Source organism: Neopelma chrysocephalum, unplaced genomic scaffold, assembly GCF_003984885.1.
Source record: "Neopelma chrysocephalum unplaced genomic scaffold, ASM398488v2 Primary Assembly neopelma1_67, whole genome shotgun sequence".
Taxonomy (NCBI): domain Eukaryota; kingdom Metazoa; phylum Chordata; class Aves; order Passeriformes; family Pipridae; genus Neopelma; species Neopelma chrysocephalum.
The window spans coordinates 966,799-987,753 of NW_020897726.1; the positions used below are offsets into that span (position 1 = coordinate 966,799).

Genomic DNA, 20,955 nt, shown 5'->3' on the forward strand with positions numbered 1-20,955 from the left:
TTTTTACAGGAAGTGAGAAAATAAAATACTGCTAGTCTTCTCTACTTGGAGTTGTTTTTCAACTCATTTAATTGAACTTTAACTGAAGCAGTCATGTGGTCTTTACTTGTACTTTCAACAATATCTAAAAGTATATCTGTTAAAAAAACTATTTGAGTGTCACGTGGCTTTATTAATTTCTTATAATTCAAGAGAAGTAGTATATAATTTTCTTTCTTACACATGTTGGACTAGATTGAACAGCCCTCTCAAACAATCTTGAGCCTCTGTTTTTTTTCACTGCATTTATTTTCCTCAGCTTCCCGTTACTTGGCAGCAATGATTTAAATCCTCCAGGGGAATTCAACTGTTTCAAATAGCTTGAGTGCCACTTTTTGAATCAGAATTTGTGTGATAAATCCAGGCCAAGTAAGAAATTTGTTTGACTTTAACAATGTTACTCACTAAGAACAGCTGGTCCTTTACTTCACATTCATTCAGCAGGGAATACAGCACTTGTCTGCTTATCTGGTCTCTTTCTGACATATTCCCTTGGATAAAGGAGCTTATTAAATGATAGTCAACCAAATATGTTGTCTGGTGTCCCTGTTCTCAAATGGCCTAAGTCCACGAGGGACAAGCATTCCCTGCCAGGTGCCTCTGCAACTCCCACTCACAATATGAACAGAGGGCATTTGCCACTTCCATTCCCAACTCAGCTGCATTCTATTTAACAGTCAATACCGCAGTTCTTTATGCTGTTATTTTCAAAATCAGGTTATATTTGAGCATTTCAAAATTAGTTTTCAAATTCTTTCATAATTTTCCAAGTTCATACATGGTTCTTTGTAGCACATACTTTTAAATATTCCTTTTCAAAGACTGCTGGGTTTTGGGATTTTGAGCAAGAGTGTTCTTGCTGTCATCTCACATATTTTCACAGACAAAAATGTTAGTGCAGTTAAATTTTGTGTTCACTGTCCCACACAAAGGAAGATCCCTGCCAATACCGGAAGTCCTAAGCTGCATTAGAAAGAACATTGCTATGTGGTCAAGGCAGGTGTCTTTCCCCTTTCCTCAGCCCCTCTGAGACCCATCTGCACTGCTGTGTTCAGTTCTGGGCTCCCCAGTACAAGCAAGACACTGATGTACTGAAATTGCTTCTGTGCAGGTCACCATGAAGATGATTAAGGGACCAAAGCACTTCTTCTACAAGGAGAGGTTGAGAGAGCTGGAACTACTTAGCCTGGAGCTCATAAGGCTCATGGAAGTTCTTAACATTATGTATAATTATCTGAGGGAGGAGAAGAGTAAAGAAGATGGAGCCAGACTCTTCTCAGTGAAGTCCAAGGAAAAGACAAGAAGCAATGGACACAATGAGGATTTTCACTATCCTCTCAGTGAAGAATTTTTCCCTAATATCCAGTATGAACATCTGAACTGCAATTTGCGGTCCCTGACTGTTTTTACACTCCCTGGCACTACCCATAAGAGTTGGGCTTCCTCACCTTTGTACCTTCCCTTTAAGTGTTTGAAGGTTGATACTATGCCACCCCTTAGTCTGCTCTTTACCAGACTAAACAAGCTCAGGTCCTCCACATCTCTCCCAGGGGAACATGTGCTGTAAGCCCTTTACCACCTTGGTAATCCTCTAGTGAACCCCTTCAAGTGACATCCTGGAAACCCAGTCACTGTTTAAACATTTCAATCCAGCTGAATCAAGCCCATTTTCATTTGGTTAAATTACAGGGAATGGTTTCCACCCTTCCACACCAGTTCCCCCTATGTAGCGTCATTTCTGAGTCACTCAAGGGCATGCTAGAGTCATCTTGCTGACAGTAATAGTTACACTTAGCTTACTCAACAAGTTCTGAGCGAGACTGTTAGTATGATTATATGCAAGTCTGTGTGTTACTGGAAGACTGCACCACTTTTTCAGCCATTTGGCAAGTTGTTCTCAGAGCTCCTAGTCTAAAGAGCAGTTGCAGAAGCAGACAAATTGTCCCAACCACAGACTTCTTCCTGTAAGAACTGTGATGAAAATGTTATCAGGATTAAACCACTGTCAGGAAATCTTGTCAATTATGCAATACTTTGTTCCACCAGAAAATGCAATCTACCATTCCCTCATGTCCTTTGTTATCATCACTCACAAACTCTGTCCAGAATATAGAATGAATAAAACACAGATGGGCTAAGAAAGAGTCACCAGAGTATTTTTCTTCTCTGGAAAATACCACACTTCAGCAACCACAGAGGTCTTAATCTTTCTCCCCCAAATCCTACAACAGTTAAGTAATATTGACACTCTTCTAAATGTCTGGAGCTAGCCAAATCTGCACAGTTTTAAATTTTTGTCAATGAGATCATCCCCATTCTGCATGTGCCAAGAGAAATTATCTCACTTTGAATCAACTCCTGATTCCTTTGGTGTTTCCTACCTTCAGTCTCACACTTCTTGCAAAGCGCTTTGCATAAATATCAGTTCAAAGATGTGAGCGTGCAGTGGTATCATCTAGGTGTAACGATCTGCAGGACTGCCACACAGTTTGCTTTCCAGTAACCACTGTAATACAAGTGGTACTTTGAATGACCTGGAAGTCATGCCTTAGGGTAGCCATGAAAGGAAAGATTTTCCTAGCATTTGAATCTATTCCCACATTATCAGCAGCCACACAGAATGAGCTTTCCATTTTTATTCACAGATAGGCACCTAATAGTACTCAGAGACTAGAGAGGGGATTGCTTGTCCAGAGGTACTAGGAGCATCTATGCAGAGCAGTTTACTAGGTACTGATAGCCAGGTTCACTTTGGTTGGCTTTTCATCTCATCTGAGAATGCTCATGCAGGTGCTTAGCTCTTGTGTGTTTTATGAAAAGGCTAACGATATCTTAAGGATATTCAATCTTGAGCTATCTTGAGCATCTTGAGCTATCTTTTGGTCTATAAATCTAGTCCCCATAACACTAACTTACACCAGAACTTCTAAGGAGAGCATTACCATGGAGCTCATTAGGAACATGACAATGCTTTTAGCCCTTTGCACTACACATTCTCCTTTAGCCGGGGTGTAGGAACGGGCTGGCACACGTCGCCGCAGGCAGCCTCCTCCCCTGCGCTCCCACCGCCAGGCGTCACCCTGATGATGCTACACTCTGGGAACTGGGAGAAATCCCAAAAGGACGGTGCAAAAACAGGAGTAGGAAAGAAAATCAAACGGCACTTTCACAAAGTGAGAGTATACACAGGCTAGCATCCCTTGCAAAAAAAAAAACTAACTAATGGAAAGCAAGTGGAAAATAGCCTTTATGAAATACACAGAAAAATATACTAATGAAGGCAACTAAAAAAAAAAACCCACACAATTTAAGTTAAGGTTTTGTTTTAACACAGGAGATATAATTATTCCGTCTTCTATTTCTTCTAAGGCTATCTCCTCTTTTCTGACAGATGTAGCATTCAGCTGGAGTCTCTGTTCATTTAACATCTACTGAAAAGGAGACAAAAATGTATTCCCAAGATGCAAAGACATGGAACTTGGCATCATTTTTGTGAAGAAATCTTGAGGAGGATACAATGAGCTCTGCATGAAAACATCCTTGAGACAGACTGGCCATGTGTTCTGCAATGTCACTAAGCCACTAAATGTCAAAATATCCACTAAGAGATTTCACAAGATAATTCATGCTATTGAATGAGTAAACTTTCAGGAGACAGCTGCCTTTTCAGAATCGCCAGCACAGAGAAGGAAAAAAAAAAGTAAAAGATCATGGTATTTGGAGAAAAACAAATTAAAGTGAGGACTGATCGTATGAGAAGGAGGAATTAATAGAGAATTTTGTCAGGCTCGGAGAGTGACACGTTTGGAAGAACCGGCAGGGAAGGGAGAACGCACTGAAGGGAGAGGTTTCCCGGGATCCGAAGGGCTGCGGGCCGCTGGCAGGACTGGCAGCCCCCAGTTCCCCGGCGTGTCTGGTGCACCCACGCGTGCCCCGGCAGGGACAGCGGGGCTGCCAGCAGAGGTCGGGCTGGGGGAGACGAAGGGCGCCCGCGGAGTCACCGCACCCCGGTGCCTTTTCCTCCTCCTCCTCCTCCTCCTCCTCCTCCTCCCTGCGGCGGGGCGGGGAGGGCGCAGGTGAATGCGCCCTTTGTCCGGCCTAGGGCCCAGTGGACCCACGGGCGGGCGCTCCTTGGGGTGGCCGGGGCCCGAGGGGACACTCCGAGGCCACACCGCTCCGCCGTCCCCCGGCGCGCAGCTCGGGACGGGGGCCGGGACAGTGGACGAACCCCTCCGGCGCGGAGGGGAGCGGGATGGGCGCGGAGGGCGGGGCCCGGAGGGGAGGTGGAGGCTGCGGCCGCGCCCCCCCCCCCCCCCCCGCCGCCCCCCTCCTCAGAGAGCAGCGGGCGCTCCGCTGCTGAGCTGGGTTTTCCTTGCCGCCCGAGCCGCACCCCGCCCGCACCGCTGCCCCCGCACCGCTGCCCCGACGGACGGAGCCGAGCCGGGGCCGCCGCTGCCGCCGCCCCCCACGGCGGGAGCTCCGGCGGGAAGGAGAGGCCGGGCTGCCGGGGGCCGAGGTGGGTGAGCCCGGGGTGGCGGGGAGGAGGCGGCCGTGCCCGGAGCCGCCGGGGAGGCGGCCGAGTGCGCCCGCGTGGCCGCGCTGCCGCCGCGGCGGGTTCCGGCTCGGGCCCCGCCCGCCCCGCGGCCGGGACGGGACGGGACGGGACGGGCATCCGCGGCGGTCTCGGGCTCGGGCTCCCCGAGGGGCAGTGCCCCCGTCGCACTCTGGCCCAGGAGAAACGCCGAGCGACGCTCTGCGGCTCCCACCTTCCTCCGGGCTTTTATTCGGTTTTCCACCGAGCTCAGCAGAATTTCTGAAGAGCGGAGAAAGTTATTGCCTCGCGTGCCGAGTGCTCACACCGTCCTGCACGATGCAGCGCGCACTTGGGAAGCCAGACAGTCATGTCATGCCCAGCACTTTCAGGCTGTCATTTCCCGATAGTGCCAAGGGAGAGAGATGCAGTCACTGTCCCGTGCTTCTTCCATCACCTCATCCTTATTATCACAGCCTGTTTATTTTACCCATTTTTCTTTTTTTCGTGGAGCCAGCCCTCAAACCCCTTACTCAGGAAAACTTGTCATTGACTCGGGGTGATGTTTTCTCTTGGTAATGTCTGCACAGTGGGGATCACTGTTGGTTCTGCGTTACAATGAGGCTGTTTTATTGGTACAAAATGCAATAGTGTGCTCACAGCATTGGAAACTTGGTTTTCTGCAGCAGGACGTCCTCTATCCTCGCTGACAGCTGTCTCCCTGAGCAGAAGGGGTCTGCTCTGAGAGTGGACATAAATAAAACTTTTCTTTCATGACAGTTGTGACTTAGATGAGGCTATAACTGATCAGCCTCTTGTCTCTCACAGCACTCCTAATTTTTTTTTCAGATGTATTCCAAAAAGATGCATGCTCTAGATTACTTCTTTCTGGCAGTTTGTTTCACTTAATTCCACTGAATAGTGGAATTATTTAATTATAAGTACTTTTTTAGGGTTTTCCAAAACTATTAGTGTGCTTTGTTATTGGGAAATAATTTTGTGTTAACTGGTATCAGAAGACAAGTGGACTACCATGGTTTGGTACCTGTGTTTCCTTGCATACATTTGCATGGCTGTATCCCATATTTCCATGGATGACTACAGGCATTCGTTCACACACACTTTCTTTTTTCTTTCCATCTTCCACTGCATAAACTATTAATGCTGTATTTAAAATTGTATTGAACATTGTATCCCAATAGAACCAATAAATCAGCTTTTAGGATCAGCAGCTGGCCGCCTAGCTCACGGATTATTTTTTTCACATCATGTTGTCATTTACTTCATCCTCATCAATACAAACCTTTAGCTAGAAGCTATTACTGGACTTTTAATTTTCTAAATGAAGAGTAATAGCAGCATGAGAATTGGGTGTATGAGGCTCTCCCATACAGAGTTTCCCAATCTAAATTATGCTTTTGGACCCCTAAGAGAGTGTGGTAGCTAGAAGGTAGGGCTCAAAAACAGGGTGACTGCCCTTCATATTATGAGTTCTTTAAAAATATATCTGGAGTTCACTGTATTGGGTTTTTTTCCAGGTAAGTACATCTACTGAGTTCTGTTTGCAAAGTATTCTTTGTCATTGTAACAGCTACAAGTTCTGTATATTGAAATATATAGAAGCAGAAATTCTTAATTAATCATGGGACTGCGGAAGCTGAGGTTTATGAAGATATCTGATACACCGAAACTTGTGATAAAATCACTGGGACTAGCCCTCGGAATAGGAGGAAAAAACAGAAATGTACCTTCATCAGTCCATGCTTTCTTGTGTGCAGGATATACAAACCCTCCATTAGCTGGTGTAGGAAAGGGTTAACAGCCTGACCTTCAGACAGAAGCTCTTGTTGACCCTACTCTGCAACACTTGTCTGAAAGGTTATGCCCAAAGTGAGAGCTTGCTGGCAGGAGGGAAAAATCCAAAGAGAAATACTTAGGAAAAGAATACTTTGGAAAAGAATACTTCAGCTTCAGGTGCCTGGTGACTTGGCAGAGAACAAACCCTCATAGCAGACAGTAGAAGACTAAGACTCATCTACTGAAGGAACCAGACACAGTAAAAAGGATAATTGTCGAAGTCTGATTTGTCCATATAATTTCCCAAAAGGTTTATGGATACAAAAGAATCAGTTGTTAGAAAAACAGTTTAGTAATTCAGCTGTTCAGTAGGAAGGTACATGGAAGAGCTACCTAGTCATTGTCTTAAAGGTAGGAACAGAAGATCACTCTCTGGTGTGGCACCCTGAGCTTCCAGTGGTGTGGTGCCAGTGCCTCTCCTCCTACAGTGTGCAACAGTGTGGTGCATGCCTGGGAAGTCCTTGTTGCAGGGTTCTTGCAGTCCTTGTAGTTATTTTACACTCTTCAAGATGCTGTCTTTCCTGCTATTCTAGGATTTTCAGAAACACCTCTTTCAGTTTATCCATTCTCTTCCTTTTTTTTTTCCTGGCATCTGATTTCTTGTAGTCCTTAATAGCTTAAAACCATTTCTGCTGGTATCTGTGGGTGGTGAGGATACCTTGGAACAGCATGAGTGAAACTCCAGCTGAGTTGACAATCCTGAAGGGAGAATATGCCTCTAAAGCTGTACAGTGACTATAAGGTAGACCAATCCTAAAACCTAAAAAATATTAGAAACAACACATTTGCATGGGTTTCTTGCATCAGCAAGTCTCACAAACTTCCCAAAATCCATCTTCATAATGTTTTACCTGTTATTTCTGTAAGCCATTTCAAAATTATTTATTGTAATTTAAAAACTTTCAGCCTGAATTGATTAATTCATTCCATTGGTGACATGGACATTAGGCTTAAGTATTATTTTTTGTCAGTGATTGTGTTCTGTTGATTCATACTCTCTCTTAGTCTCTGCTTAACCCAGAAGACAAGCTGAGCTTTTCCGTCCTCTTCTCAGAGGACGGACTTTCCTATCCCTAGTTTATTGTACCTTCTCCAGCAAATGTGTGGAGGAGAGGGAAGAAAACATTTTGAGGGAAAAGAGGCCTTAAAATTCTAGTAAGGCATTTCAAAACCTGTTTTAAATCCTATGCTTGTTTTGCAGGGAATTTCCACAATGGCGAAGAGGGAAGGTAGTAATTGTGCTACTGATCAGAATGCAAGTCAGAACATCATGCCAAGAAGAAATACAGGAAATCTTAACTACTTGGTAATGTTTCTGTAAAAAAGCAGCTCATATGTCACATAGAATATTGCAGTCTTTGATTTGATTTTGTCCAGAGACATTGCTCCCATCACACTGGCATATCATCAGTAGTTTTAAAGGCTTGTCACAATATTGACATGAAGAGATAAAAAGATAAAGAATATCCCATTCAATTTAATCACAGTCCATGATAAAAAATACACAAAGTTCGGGACAGCTAAAAACTACATGAGGTTTGCTGCTAATTGCATTTTATCCGATGAGCAAAATTCTGTAGAAATAATTTCGGATTTTTATACAGGAATGTAAAATCTATCTTTGGAGGAACCTTCATGATTGCCACGTGGCATTCAGCAAGTTTTCCACCCCACATAAAAAAGTCCAGAAAAAAAATCCATTCCAGCATCCTTTGCCTCTGCAACTGCAGATGCACAGAACTATTTCAAGCTACAACTTTCTGTTCTAACATGAACTACCTCACAGGCTGTGAAATAATGAATTAGGCTTTGCAAACTATCTTTTCAAGAAATAGGTATGTCTCTGGATAAAACTTTGGTTCAGATGTGAATCTCATTTTGTATAATTTATACCAACTTCGAGTTCTGCAATGCACAGTCTACACTCTTCTTCACAAACTAGAGAATAAAAGTTACGTAGGCTGCTCATTCATTGTTACAAATATATGCTCTTATCATTAGATAAACACATAGTGGTTATTCAGCTAAAAAATTCTCATAAAGACTATATACCTTTTAATTTTAGAGTGAGGCACTGTAGGTAAAACAGTCAGACTTGTGGGGGGGCTGTCGTCTCTAATGAGGATTTTACAGCAAGATAGCAGTTGTACATTTTTTATTTTCATGTTCAAACAAAACCCTTCTGTATCATTGAAGATGAACATGAGGCTTTCACCTACTTGCCTTATTTACAAGTAGTACCCACAGATAATATTTCCTTAAAACAGACAATGCCATTTTGCTTTCTGGACATCTGGACACATCAAGAATTCTAAAACTGAACCATTGCAGCATTAGTTCAGTTTTACTTTATATTTCACAGGAGTATTAAAGGACCTACATGTTTATTACCTAACATATGAGTTCTCTGCCCGTGATTGGCTCTCTGTTGCATCAAGTGCAGTGTGCTGCTGTTGGTACATGGACTTTCTTTTTGTGTATATACTGATCATGTATCTTTTCCATGAACTAAAACTAAGGGATATTTTTAAAATAAATTATCTCAGTTTAAACCAGCTTATAATATTACACCAATTTTTTTATACTAGCTTTGCTTCTTCTAAAGTCAGTGATAATTGTGCCAACATCTGTGAGCCATACCTATTTGGCAGCAGAAAATTCAGCTTTTTAAACTGAAGTGCCTCAGCTTCACGAAGTTTCACCAAAGTCAAGAGGAAACTATCACATTTGTGAAGGAGAGGAAGAAGACCACAGGACTTGATGCTGGAGTTGACAGATGTGCAGCTGGTCTAACATGCTGGATCCAAAACATTTCTAATTGCATCCTTTTCCCCCATTTAAATGTCATTAAATTAGCTGTGACAGAATGAAATATTTTATTATCTTTAGACTCTGAACGCTGTTACTGTGCATATTATTTGTGCTACATCATTAATTCTGTAGCTGAAATTTGACATTTGAAATCCCTAACTCATATCATAAGAAACTGAAAAAATGCTTCACATAATGTAATCATAATGTAATCCTTCTTCCCTTGCAATGTAGTTAACTTCCTGGAATTAAATCTATTTTGGAATCACCACAGGTAATGAAGAATGGGAAATCTATGCTAAAAGTGCCTTGCTCAAGTACTGACCACGCTGTTTGAAATAGTGCATATGTTTTGTATGTGGTTTCAGTGCAGTACAGTGTAAAAGCCATGATGGCAAATACTGTCATTACTGAAGTTTTTAATCTTCTCTTGAACTCATTTTGTATTTGCTTTCTGTCATTTCCAGAATGTGGATATGCAAGTCACCAATCCACCAGAAGCAGCTGCACTTTTTGATTTACATCAAGCACACCATTTTGGTGAGTTTGAACACTCTTCAGAACAGCACTGCAAGCAGGATCTGTTCCCTAAGTGGCACTTACCAATGAAGATAGCATCTGTGATCTCATTATTAATATTTATTTATACTTCTATGAGAGATGTCATATATCCTTTTATAACCAGAAAGGAAAATGTTTTCTATAAAATTCCAATACTTGTCATAAACAAAGTTTTACCAGTGGTTTCAATTACCCTTTTAGCACTAGTATATTTACCAGGAATATTAGCTGCTGGTTTCCAGCTGTACTTTGGCACCAAGTATAAAAGATTTCCCCAGTGGCTGGATAGATGGATGTTATCAAGGAAACAATTTGGACTTCTCAGTTTCTTCTTCGCTTCAATGCATGCCTGCTATAGCCTGTGCTATCCAATGAGAAGATCATACAGATACAAGCTGCTGAACTGGGCATTCCAGCAGGTACGATGGGCACGCAAACACCAACCCTTCTGTATTCTGAAAATCCTTCTTTTGGTCATTCAAGCAAATCCAGATGGGGGAAAGCCATTTTCATTGCCCTATTTGATTTTGAAGTAGATCCCCAGAGAGCACTGTTAAGGGACGGAGCAGGACCTAGTTATTAAAGCATGTAATAGAGTCAAGAGTCATCACAGCTATGCCAGTGTGTATTAAGTAATTTTCTTTATTTGGGTTTTTTTTCTGTCTCTGTAAAATACACATTATAACTGCCTCACAGGAACATTTAAGTCTTTGGCACACTGTTAGTTTAGTGTGGATTAATCTTCTCTGGACCAGTGGAATCTACCAACAAAAACTGACCACTGAACACACCATTTCTAGACATCTTTTTTGCAAAATGAATAAGCCAGCAGTGAAGGAGGGCTGAGCTAAATCTCAATAATCTGTATTTGCCACAAACTAAATTTGTGAACACTGATTGCTTCACAATTGGACTGATGCACACTACCTTGTTAAAAAATAGAATTTCAGTGATGCTTCTGAGTCATGGACAATAACTGGCTTGAAAAACTCTCTAATGTTCTCTGTGATTAGAGAGTTCCTAATCCTCACTTATCACTTTGAGTGCCATACGTATTGCAGTATAAAGAATATTCCAATATAAGGCATAGACTAGAAATGCACATTTTTATTACCCCCAAAGTCTGATCTAGAGTTTCATTAAAAGCACAATATGATGTCAGCAGCTTTTTAAGAATTCTGTAAACAGTCAAACTACCTGTTGAAAACTCTCAAATCAGCCTCACTGGTAATCTGACTTGAAGGGATTACCAGATATTTCCATGAGATTCCAGTTTCCAAGATAAAGAAATTACCGTATTTGGAGCATATTATGCCATGGTGATCACTAGCAGCATCAAAGGGCTGGTGCAAGTAGTCATAAAGAGGAGAAGCTTTGACATAGGCTTATTGAAATCACAAATGTTCCAAGTTGATTTTTTTAAAAAATAGAGCTAAGCAATTACCCTGGCAGGATACCACCATTAAGAATGCCTGCTGAATTAGCTCCCTGAAATAGTGCTGTTAATATGTTTCCTGTTGTTATAATCTCCCTGATATGGTATTTAGCCATAGATGGATTTTTTTTTTGGTTGAAGACAAGATTTATGCTTCTGTGAAGGCAGGTTAACAGGCCTCAGAACCAGTCCCTCCTGGGCCACGATTCTGATGAAGTCTAAGTTCTTCTCCCTTAAAGCTCACCTTTGATTTGCAGTTACTGTTGGAGACTTTGTCACCAGAAGTATATAGCAGTTACATTCAGAGACATTCAAACAAACCAAAATACTGTGTTTCTTGGCTTATTTCCTGAATATTGTGGTGAAAATAGTGAAATTGTATTTCACGCAAATGGCCAAGTATGCCAGTCTGTAATTTTAAATATGGTGTTCCTTTGGCAGGTCAAACAAAAAAAAGAAAATGCCTGGATTGAACACGATGTTTGGAGAATGGAGATTTATGTGTCTCTAGGAATTCTGGGACTTGCTTTGCTGGCCTTGTTGGCAATAACATCAATTCCATCTGTCAGTCACTCTTTGACCTGGAGAGAGTTCCACTACATTCAGGTGCGCATCATATCATTACTGCACATCTTTAGCCCCATTTGTAGAACTGTGTGTTATCAGCTAAGACCATTAGGAGTTAGAAATATCAAACAGAGGAGTTAGTGAAACGAATCTAAAAGTTTGTTCCGTACTCTTTGTTAATAGCTTTGTGAGAAATGTTCTTCTCATTTGCTATTTTGTCAGGAGAACAGGCTGTGGTGTTCAGGGTATAAAATGGGATGAAAAAGAATTCAAATCACTTTTTTTCTCCTCTTGACTTTCTGACCAGCAGCATTTTCCCTTCAGGACCTTTCCTTAGCTCTGATGCTGAAGGTATTTGTATTTACACAATCTTCTAGGCATTTTATCTTTCAGGAATGCCCCGTGTCCTGCTGAATTGGGATTAGGTAGTATTAAACCAGTAAATGTTGTTCCCATACAGCAGGGTGTATTCTGAAAAGGAGACATCCTAGAACAGATGCATAATCAAATCCAGCCAGTCTTGAGTTTGCTGCAGCTGTGCTTGTTTCCTTCATCCAAGGTTTGCTCTTAATTCTCTTATAGCATATGCAGTAATTATCAAGGGTGTTTCTGCTGACATCAGTATGATCACACTAGAGTTAAGCAAGTGTTCAATCAGGCCCCTGAACACCAAAGCCTGAAAATTCAATAACCTACTAAGTACCTGGCATTTGAAAATTTGATTTAAATTTTAAAAGTAGATCTGAAGTGTCTACAATTAGTAGATTTGATATTCTGCACACTCTTTGAAGTCCATCATTTGTTAGAGAAGTTTTCAGGTGTACGGAGAATATGGACAGGTGAGGAGGGAGTTTCCAAATGCGCGACTCCTTTCAGTATTGAAAGACTATGGTGAAGAAACCCAGAAGAGTAACCTACTGTGTTAGACTTGTTTTATAAACAAATAACCTTTATACTCGAAAATCAGATTCTGTACATTGAGTAGTTTTTGACTTCAATGATGAATACAAGATTGTTAAGTGACAAGAAACTCAAAATTACTAGTAACTCTAGCATAAAATTTCCTTTACTCCTGAATTTGGTAGACAACCTAAGCCAAATTTATCACTGTATGTGAAATGAAAGACTTGAGTTTTCTGTAGCTGTGCAATTGCTTGTATCATAGTACTAGACTTAGTAGTTTGTGATTTTAATTTAGTTTAAATTTTTTTTTTTGCAAGAAATCAATTAAGCCCTTTATATATCTGCTTTTGAACTCATAATAATTTATCACAAAAATAAAGTAATTTAGGATACAGATGACATCTATAAATCGAAATACTGAGAATTGACCCTTTTTCAGGAATAGCCTGTAATCTCATCTCCTCTGTATATTAGCTAAATATCACAGCAATACTTGAAAAATCGGCCTCATCTGTTTTCTTTTACAGTGGCATAGAGGGGTACACTTGGATTCTTGAATTATAGTTCTTACATTTTAGTTCAAAGCCAATGGTCTCTTTTCTTTAACTTGCATATTGTTGGTTGTAGCCCTTCCTGATTTCCATACTTGCTTAACAGAGTACTCTTTTTGCCAAGTTGGGAAAAAATAAATAGCTTACTGTTTTCTTTCTCTTTTTCAGAGCAAGATGGGATATGTAGCTTTGCTCCTATGCACCGTTCACGCACTGGTGTTTGCTTGGAATAAGTGGGTCGATGTTAACCAATTTATCTGGTATACACCACCTTCATTTATGATAGCAGTTTTTCTTCCTATTGTAGTTCTGCTTTGTAAATGTGTACTGCTCCTCCCATGTTTTAGGAAGAGGATAAGAAAGATTAGATGTGGTTGGGAAGCTAACACACAAACCAATCAAACCAGCATGACCTCCAGACTGTAGATCAAATAAGAATATTTCCTATGTATGTATGTAAATATGCTCAAGGCCATGAAATATTCACTCATGAACTCTGTTTTCACATTTTCTATAGATGTTTCTTTTTCACTTTTCATTTTGACTTCAGGAGTATGGTATACTTGATGCAATTTTGACTTTTTCTAAGACAGAAGATGGAAACATTTATTTTACACTTTAATCTGTGTTTTGGTATTTGATTATTTCTTTCTTCTGACTCACTGCTTCTAAAATCCAAGGGTTTCATTGTCTCAATCCTAATTCTTTTGTAGGCAAAAACAAACATAAATCATTGCTCCAGATGACCACACAAAGTAAAAAAATTATTACAGCACAGAACCCAGGAATGTTTTCTGCTTCGTGTGTTCCTTCGTTACATCTCAGTATTGTAATGGGACAAAAACCATTCACCCTTATCACCTGCATCCTATGTTACAGTCTGGCACATGAGCCAGACAGAAACTGTGTATTCCCTCCAGGTCTTGAACTTAGACAATTGGGCAAGCAGAACTGCAGGGAACTTTACAAGGTAAATATATCCTGCGGCTTGGGCACAGTTTAAAAAAAGAGTTTTTAAACTCAGATCTCCCTCTTATACAGGACTAGGTGTGTCTCTGTTTACTTGAAACCATAAACCATTTCCCATTTTTTATTCCATGAACACGTTCTTTTGTTTTTGATGCTGGAAATTTTCCATGCTTTTGACCTAATCCTGCAGCCCATGACACATGCTAAACTTTATTCATACAAATTAGTCCAGTGGGATAACTCAGGTCAGGTAAATGTGTTTTACTGTTTACTCTAGGGCCAGCACAATTGTGTGACTAGAAGAAAAACATTAAAAATAGACGTTTGAACCTTGCCATTGATTTGGTGAGATTTCCATGTAAAATGGCTTCCAAATGCATTTGCTTTTGCAGACATTTTCATAATAACTTTAATAAGCTCATTAAACCTCACTTTCCTTATGTTACATTGGTCTGGCTGAATTTTTTAATGAATAGTTCATTTGTTAGTATCTACTTTAAAATATGTTATTCAGTAGTTAATATTTTCAGCCAGCATCAGGAACATTTCTGCCAGTCTCCCGGAAGGAGCTGACCATGATGTGGACTGTTGCTGCCACCTATTGCTGGAATCATCTGAATGAGAATTGTAATTGGTAATGACTCTGGTATTAAAACAAACAGGAAAACAATGTATGCCTAATATATGGTGCTAATGATTCCGTTGTATCTTTGTGGACTTTTACACTGAGCATAAATAACAGACAAACTAAATAGCTACAGGGATATTACATTTTGCATTTCCCTGGTTATTACAAGTCGATTATTGCAACTTAAAAGTTGACCTTATTTGCACATAATGTAGGACTGTGAAAATAATTGGGGACATGGTGACCTGTATAATAATAATAATGGCCAGTCTTCGCGAACGAAGATTTGGGGAAAGGTCTTTTACCTTTCCAGCCTGCGCAATGGATTTTTTAGGTGAGACACAGCATGCGCTGAACTGAGCCCACCCTTTAATCCTAAGGTTCATCTGCCGGGGCCAAGCAAGCTTGGACAATGGCAGTGAGGTCCTCAGGATGTAGGTTTGTTTAGAGTGACCTTCTCATAGATGGATGGCCTCACAGGGCTAACGAGCTACCATCTGCCCGGGGGACTTGGGATTCGAACCTGGGTCGCAGCAGTGAGAGTCCTGCATGCTAACCACTAGGCCGAGTGGGATTGTGTATCAAACCAGTAATGCATGACAGAGGCAAAAACTCTAAAATTACAGGAAGCTAGTCTGCAATGTTAATCTAAGAAATTTCTAACAGAACAGGAAAAATGTGGTTCTCAATGCCTTTGCATTTACATTTCTATAAATGAGCTAAATCAAATCTTTTATAAGTCATAAGCTCTATGCACTTGTTACAGAAGGTAGTGTAAGCTAGCATAACTTCATTCATTTCAATCAGTTAATATGGGTTGAATTCCTAACATAAATTACAGGTGAAAACCAATTTCAAGATCATCACATACTCTACAAAATGACCTTTTATGGTCTCCGTTCAGCTGAGGACATTAAGCACACTTCAGACTGTTCTCTCTAGCATTGTCCAGGAACAAACACAGAAGTGCCTTCTATCAGCTGAAATTTGCATACAGTCTACAAAAGCTATTCTGAAAATCACACATGATTTGAATCCAAACATTCAAGCATGTTTTTCCCTACTGATTGTTTCAAGTAGGAGCCGGGTTTTCTGTGTCACATTTAGCCATTTCTCTAGAAACTACCACTGAATGCATATAGCCAGAATGTGAAACCTCTTATCAAGCCTCTTCCCTGCTTTGTAAGTCTTTAGTAAACTACTTCTGAGTAACTCACTTCCCAGTCTGCAGGCTGCCCAGGAAAGTGGTTGAGTCACCATCCCTGAAGGTATTTAAAAGACATGTACATGTGGCACTTAGGGACATGGTTTAGTGGTGGGCTTGGCAGTGTTAGATTTGTGGTTAGACTCAATGATCTTAAAGGTCTTTTCCAACCTAAATGATTCTATGATTCTATTTTCAAGCTTTTAAGGCATTCAGATACAACAGTGAGGGAGGAGGGTCATGTAGGGTTTATAAAAGGCTACAGAAGAAAATGCCATTGACAGTATTTAATTTCTCCCTTTGTAACAGACATGATTTAGTTCAACACTAATTAAACTAAATGCATATGTACCTTTTAATTTATGTTTATGTACCTATTTCAGAATTCAGTGTATTAATATGCCTATATCTACTATAATACGTTAAATCAATATGTGTGCACATTTTAGGCACTTATTTGTATAACACTAATTACTTCTATAAATCTCTGCATCAATAAATGCTTCAACGTATGCTGTATCTGCCATTGTGTCATATACCTCCTGGTTATAAGGGTAAAAAGGCACAGTAGACTCTAGAAAAGCTGCTGATATGAACAATAAAAATGGCTTCAGCCAAGGAGAACCATTCTCTCCATACTGGTGAAGAGCCTGGAGCCTCCAAACAAAAGAAGAAAACACAATCTGTCACTCTAGCAGAAGTGGTTTTGCAATGCCTCTACAAGGCCTGCAAAATACTTCTTTCCGTTGTTACCTATCTCCAGTATATTTAAGTGAGAGACACCGAATTCAAACTCTGGAGATGCACTCATAAACTGTTGAAGGGGTTTGAGGAATTTTATGCCAAGTTCACCTGGGGTAGTCATATCCAGAATACTATTCCCAAGAAGTGATACCAACAGTCAGTGGTCAAGAGGCTAAAGCCAGGGCTTTGCTGGCTATGATTTAATGCAAATTCCTGTTAACAGCAGCATTTACTGCAAGCAGTCCTTCCCTTTGGCCACTCTTCTCTGTTCTCTCAGTTCTGCAAGTCTTTAAGAATGTGAAGTTCATCAGACCAAGGCATTGGATCCAGTCAAAAAGTAATGGAGAAAAAAGAATGATTCAGCCAGATCCATTCACGGGTCTGATTCACCTGACAGTCATGCAGGGAGGATGGGAAGAGGAATGGCGTAAAGAGGCAGTATAACTGAAACCAGCTTAAAATGCATCGTTCCAAGTGCTCCTAAAAGTCAAGACTTAAGTTACTTCATCCTATTTCAATAGCAAGAATATTTCATTGGTTCACTTATTGGTCATGTCCTTAGTTTTCCATGAATCAGTGGGCAAAAATGTGTTCTAGAAATTGTCATCAAAAACCGTATAAAACTGACTGACTTCTACGTGACTGTGGGCTTTGTGGTTTCATTTGTAGAGATTATCTCACGTCTCCCCATCTTTTCTCCTACATCCATGGTTTCTAGTACTGTCTGTCCCTCGATAATATAAAATGTTATGCTAACCATTTTTGAAATTCAAACTGCTTTCTTTTAAGCTGATTTTCTTTAAATGACATTAAATGAATAATTTAAAAGAACAAAACAAAAAAAAAAGACCAGTTTTTGAAAACATGCTGAATCCACCTCTGGAGAATGTAAGCTGCTGTAGTCACTGTGTCTGACAATGGCTGACCAATGCCACTGATTTTTTTCAGTAGTGACAGGAGTTCTTGATCCTATCAGCATGCTCTGCTGTTGATGGCAAAATTATTCCTTTTGGTGAGACTTTGGACTCCTTAAAACAAGTCTCATTGAATTCAGTTGCATCAGGGTTCAATTTATGCATCGTTTGACCTTTTCTGTAGATTGAATGTAACATTTGAATGAGTGTACTGAGGTTAATTTATTAAGTAGGCATAATAAATTTTCAGATATTTTCAAATGAAAATATATAAAACCAATCAATGGACAAAATTCTATAAACATAAAAAAGACCACAGCTACTTCCAATAAAGATGATGCAGCAGAAGATACAGTTGGTTTGTCTTGTTTTTGTTTCTTTTTATGTATATTTCATCTTCAGAACATGAAAGTATATTGCTGAGATAAATATGCTATGTCTTTGACCTAGTTAAAGATGTGTAGTCTCTGTGGGACTGGTAGTATACTACCACTGCTACTGATAGAAGTATTTAGTCCTTAAATTTTATCTGTTGGGCTCACTATTTAATAAGCAGTGAGACAAGTGTTGGGTTTTTTGAACTGGACAGTCAAATTTGTAGTTTGCAGTCAAGTGCAGTCTTTATACACATGCGTATACTGTTTTGTTGAATGTCCTTTACTGTAAAAGAATTTTCCATGTGAATATCTCCATTACTTGGAATGCTGAGAAGTATCTTATTTCTGGACTTAAGGAATGGCCACATAACTATCTCTAACTGGCCACATAACCATCTCTAATTATTTCTCTGCCTTTTTTTTCAGTCACATGGAATTGCATTTCTCTCCTGTCTGTACCTGTGCATGTACCAGAATAACTTTTGAACAGTGCATCTCATTAATTCAAAAATGTTCTAAATGTTCTAACAGGAAATCCTTAAAAAGAAAATAAACAAGAAGCTGGAATTGGAAAAACACAAGCCATTTGCAGGGCTCCTCAAGCATCTCCGTAGTGATTTAGGAGTCTAAAAATTGTTTGATGTTACCCATAATTAAAATAATGACAACTTTCTCTTGTGCCTTCTAATTTGCAATCAACTTAGTACATTCACAAGGATATGAACATCCTAAATTATTTATTCCCAGATAATTAATGACAGACAATAGAATATTCTGGGGCAGAGGCAGGTTGGGACTATGAAGCTGTGCTAAGAGGCATCAACATGGAATTGGAGGGAACAGGACAATAGGAGATCTGGAAAAAAAGAAGAAAGGAGACATTACAAGCACTCAGATTTTTATATTAAAGGAAAAATTAAAAGAGCCCAATGTTAAAGGGGAAATATAAATCAATGGAGGATACTGAGTGAGATTACTGAACATCATCAAGTTTGTAGGGAACAGAAATCGTTAGTCAGGGAGATGGGTAAAATGGAGGACAACTGAATGACAGGTGGAAGAGTGAAAAAACTGAAGTGAATACTCAAAACAGAGGGCATGGGAGGGTTGTTTTTCTACATGGAGTAGGGAAATGGAATAAACAAATACAAAGAGCTCAAGTGTGTGCAGAATTTGACCTGCAGAACCTATTATGCTGCAACCTCTTCTCCAATCCTGAAATACTATTTGAGGCATTCTGAGGAAGTCTGTTCAAAATCCACCAAAATGTATGAACACCACCAAGGCTATAAGAGGTTTAGCGACTTGGAGGAATTATTCTTTGAGATGCAACTCTACGATTTTATTATGGCTGAGGAACAGACTGCTTCTGAAGCTTGGGAAACAAGTCATAGATATTGCTCCACTTTTCATAATGATTCATATAGAAACTGAGTTATTTTCAAATAACAGCAGACATTGCTGTTTTACTTCCTGGTAAAGTCTACATCATGCTAAATGAAGACAAATGTTTACGTAAGACACAATGAAGCTAACCCACTCTTAAACCTTACTTATGCAAAAGAGGGAACCAACTGAAATCAGAATTAAATGGTGCATTACTAATTCTTAAGAACTTCAGTTTTGTCCTTGTTCTGATATCACTATTCTACTGCAAATATTTAATCCTCACCATTTAGTTCTTCCAGAAGCAAAATTCCCATTGAAACCAATGGGACTTTTACTTAGCTATTCAGAGACAGATTTGTCCCTGTAGTCACATAAATATTTCCGGTCTGCTTTCTCCTTGACACAATTATCAATAAATTGTTCACCTTCTCCAGTATTTGGGATGGACTCTATTCTGCCATGAACCTGCCATCAAGACAGTCTTATCAAGGGAGCAGCAATAAAATTTATTACCATTTCTCTATTACCAGAACCTGGCCTGGAGCACTCCATATCACAACACAGCAGCTGAGCCATGAAATCTCCTCCTCATCAACTCCCCAGCTTTTTTCAGCTCTGTTTTAATACCCTTGCTTAGTTATTTCTAAGTACCTCCCTGAAAACTCTTCCATATAATTGAGTTCTTACACCTTTCTGACACCAAGCTGCTAAAAGAATAAGGTGATGGGGAATGCCAACGGCAAGGAAGAGAAAAATGAAGTACATTGGGTGAGTGGGAATGAGATACACTTAGATCCTAGAATGAGGTGAGTGGGTGGGTGAATGAAACAGGGGGAAACTGTGAGCCTACAGAAAGTTTGGGAGTTGGAAGGGGAATATCATGTATTGACTGGCCCTTTTAATGCTCTCTTCCCTCTGTTTTCATATTCTTATCCAATCTCATCCACCTTGATCCCTCCCTTTTCCCACCTTTGGTCCTTTCCCTAAACATCCCACAGTAAGTCCTACACATTCTTAAATAATAATTTTCAGACAACTATTTTCTCTTTGCATACTATATCAAGTTCCACATGCCTTTAGAAAAACACCTTTTCAATTCACATTACCTTTCAGGGGAAACAGTTTCTTCCCTTGATAACCTTGGTGCGTTTTGCCCCAGGGACAATGATCTGGTCATTTCCCTTGGATGGTCTTGGCAGAAGGCAATTTGGTTTCATTTTCATTGATTAGCTTGCTGAGGTTCCTTTGCCTGTTATTGCTCCTCTGACCCTCCTTAGATCTTTGTGTTTGCCACGATTAGCTTTTGATCATTTAACCCGACAATGCAGAGAAGAGCTTCTCACATGATCAGGGTACGGAGCAGCTGCTTTACAGGAAGAGACTAAAAAGGTGGAAGCTCTTCAAATGAGAGGAGAGTAGGTGGCAGGTAACAAAATCAAGGTTTATAAAATAATGAGGAAAGTGTCCAAGATAAA

At 40.1% G+C, this 20,955-nt stretch overlaps 1 protein-coding gene across 3 annotated transcripts; it reads left to right on the top strand.

Annotated features, from left to right (window-relative positions):
* Positions 1–4,454: 4,454 nt before the first annotated feature.
* Positions 4,455–15,101, top strand: STEAP1 (STEAP family member 1). 3 transcript variants are annotated; one of them, XM_027684782.1, is made up of 6 exons: positions 6,943–7,169; positions 7,629–7,733; positions 9,706–9,778; positions 10,001–10,218; positions 11,676–11,840; positions 13,424–14,027. In XM_027684782.1, the coding sequence occupies exons 1-6, from the start codon at positions 7,140–7,142 to the stop codon at positions 13,679–13,681; spliced, it is 849 nt and encodes a 282-aa protein (XP_027540583.1). In that variant the 5' UTR covers positions 6,943–7,139; the 3' UTR covers positions 13,682–14,027. The 3 variants fall into 3 exon arrangements, with proteins under 3 accessions (XP_027540584.1, XP_027540582.1, XP_027540583.1); XM_027684783.1 differs by lacking the exon at positions 6,943–7,169 and adding an exon at positions 4,455–4,555 and having other exon boundaries at positions 9,706–10,218; XM_027684781.1 differs by having other exon boundaries at positions 6,940–7,169; positions 9,706–10,218; positions 13,424–15,101.
* Positions 15,102–20,955: the final 5,854 nt, after the last annotated feature.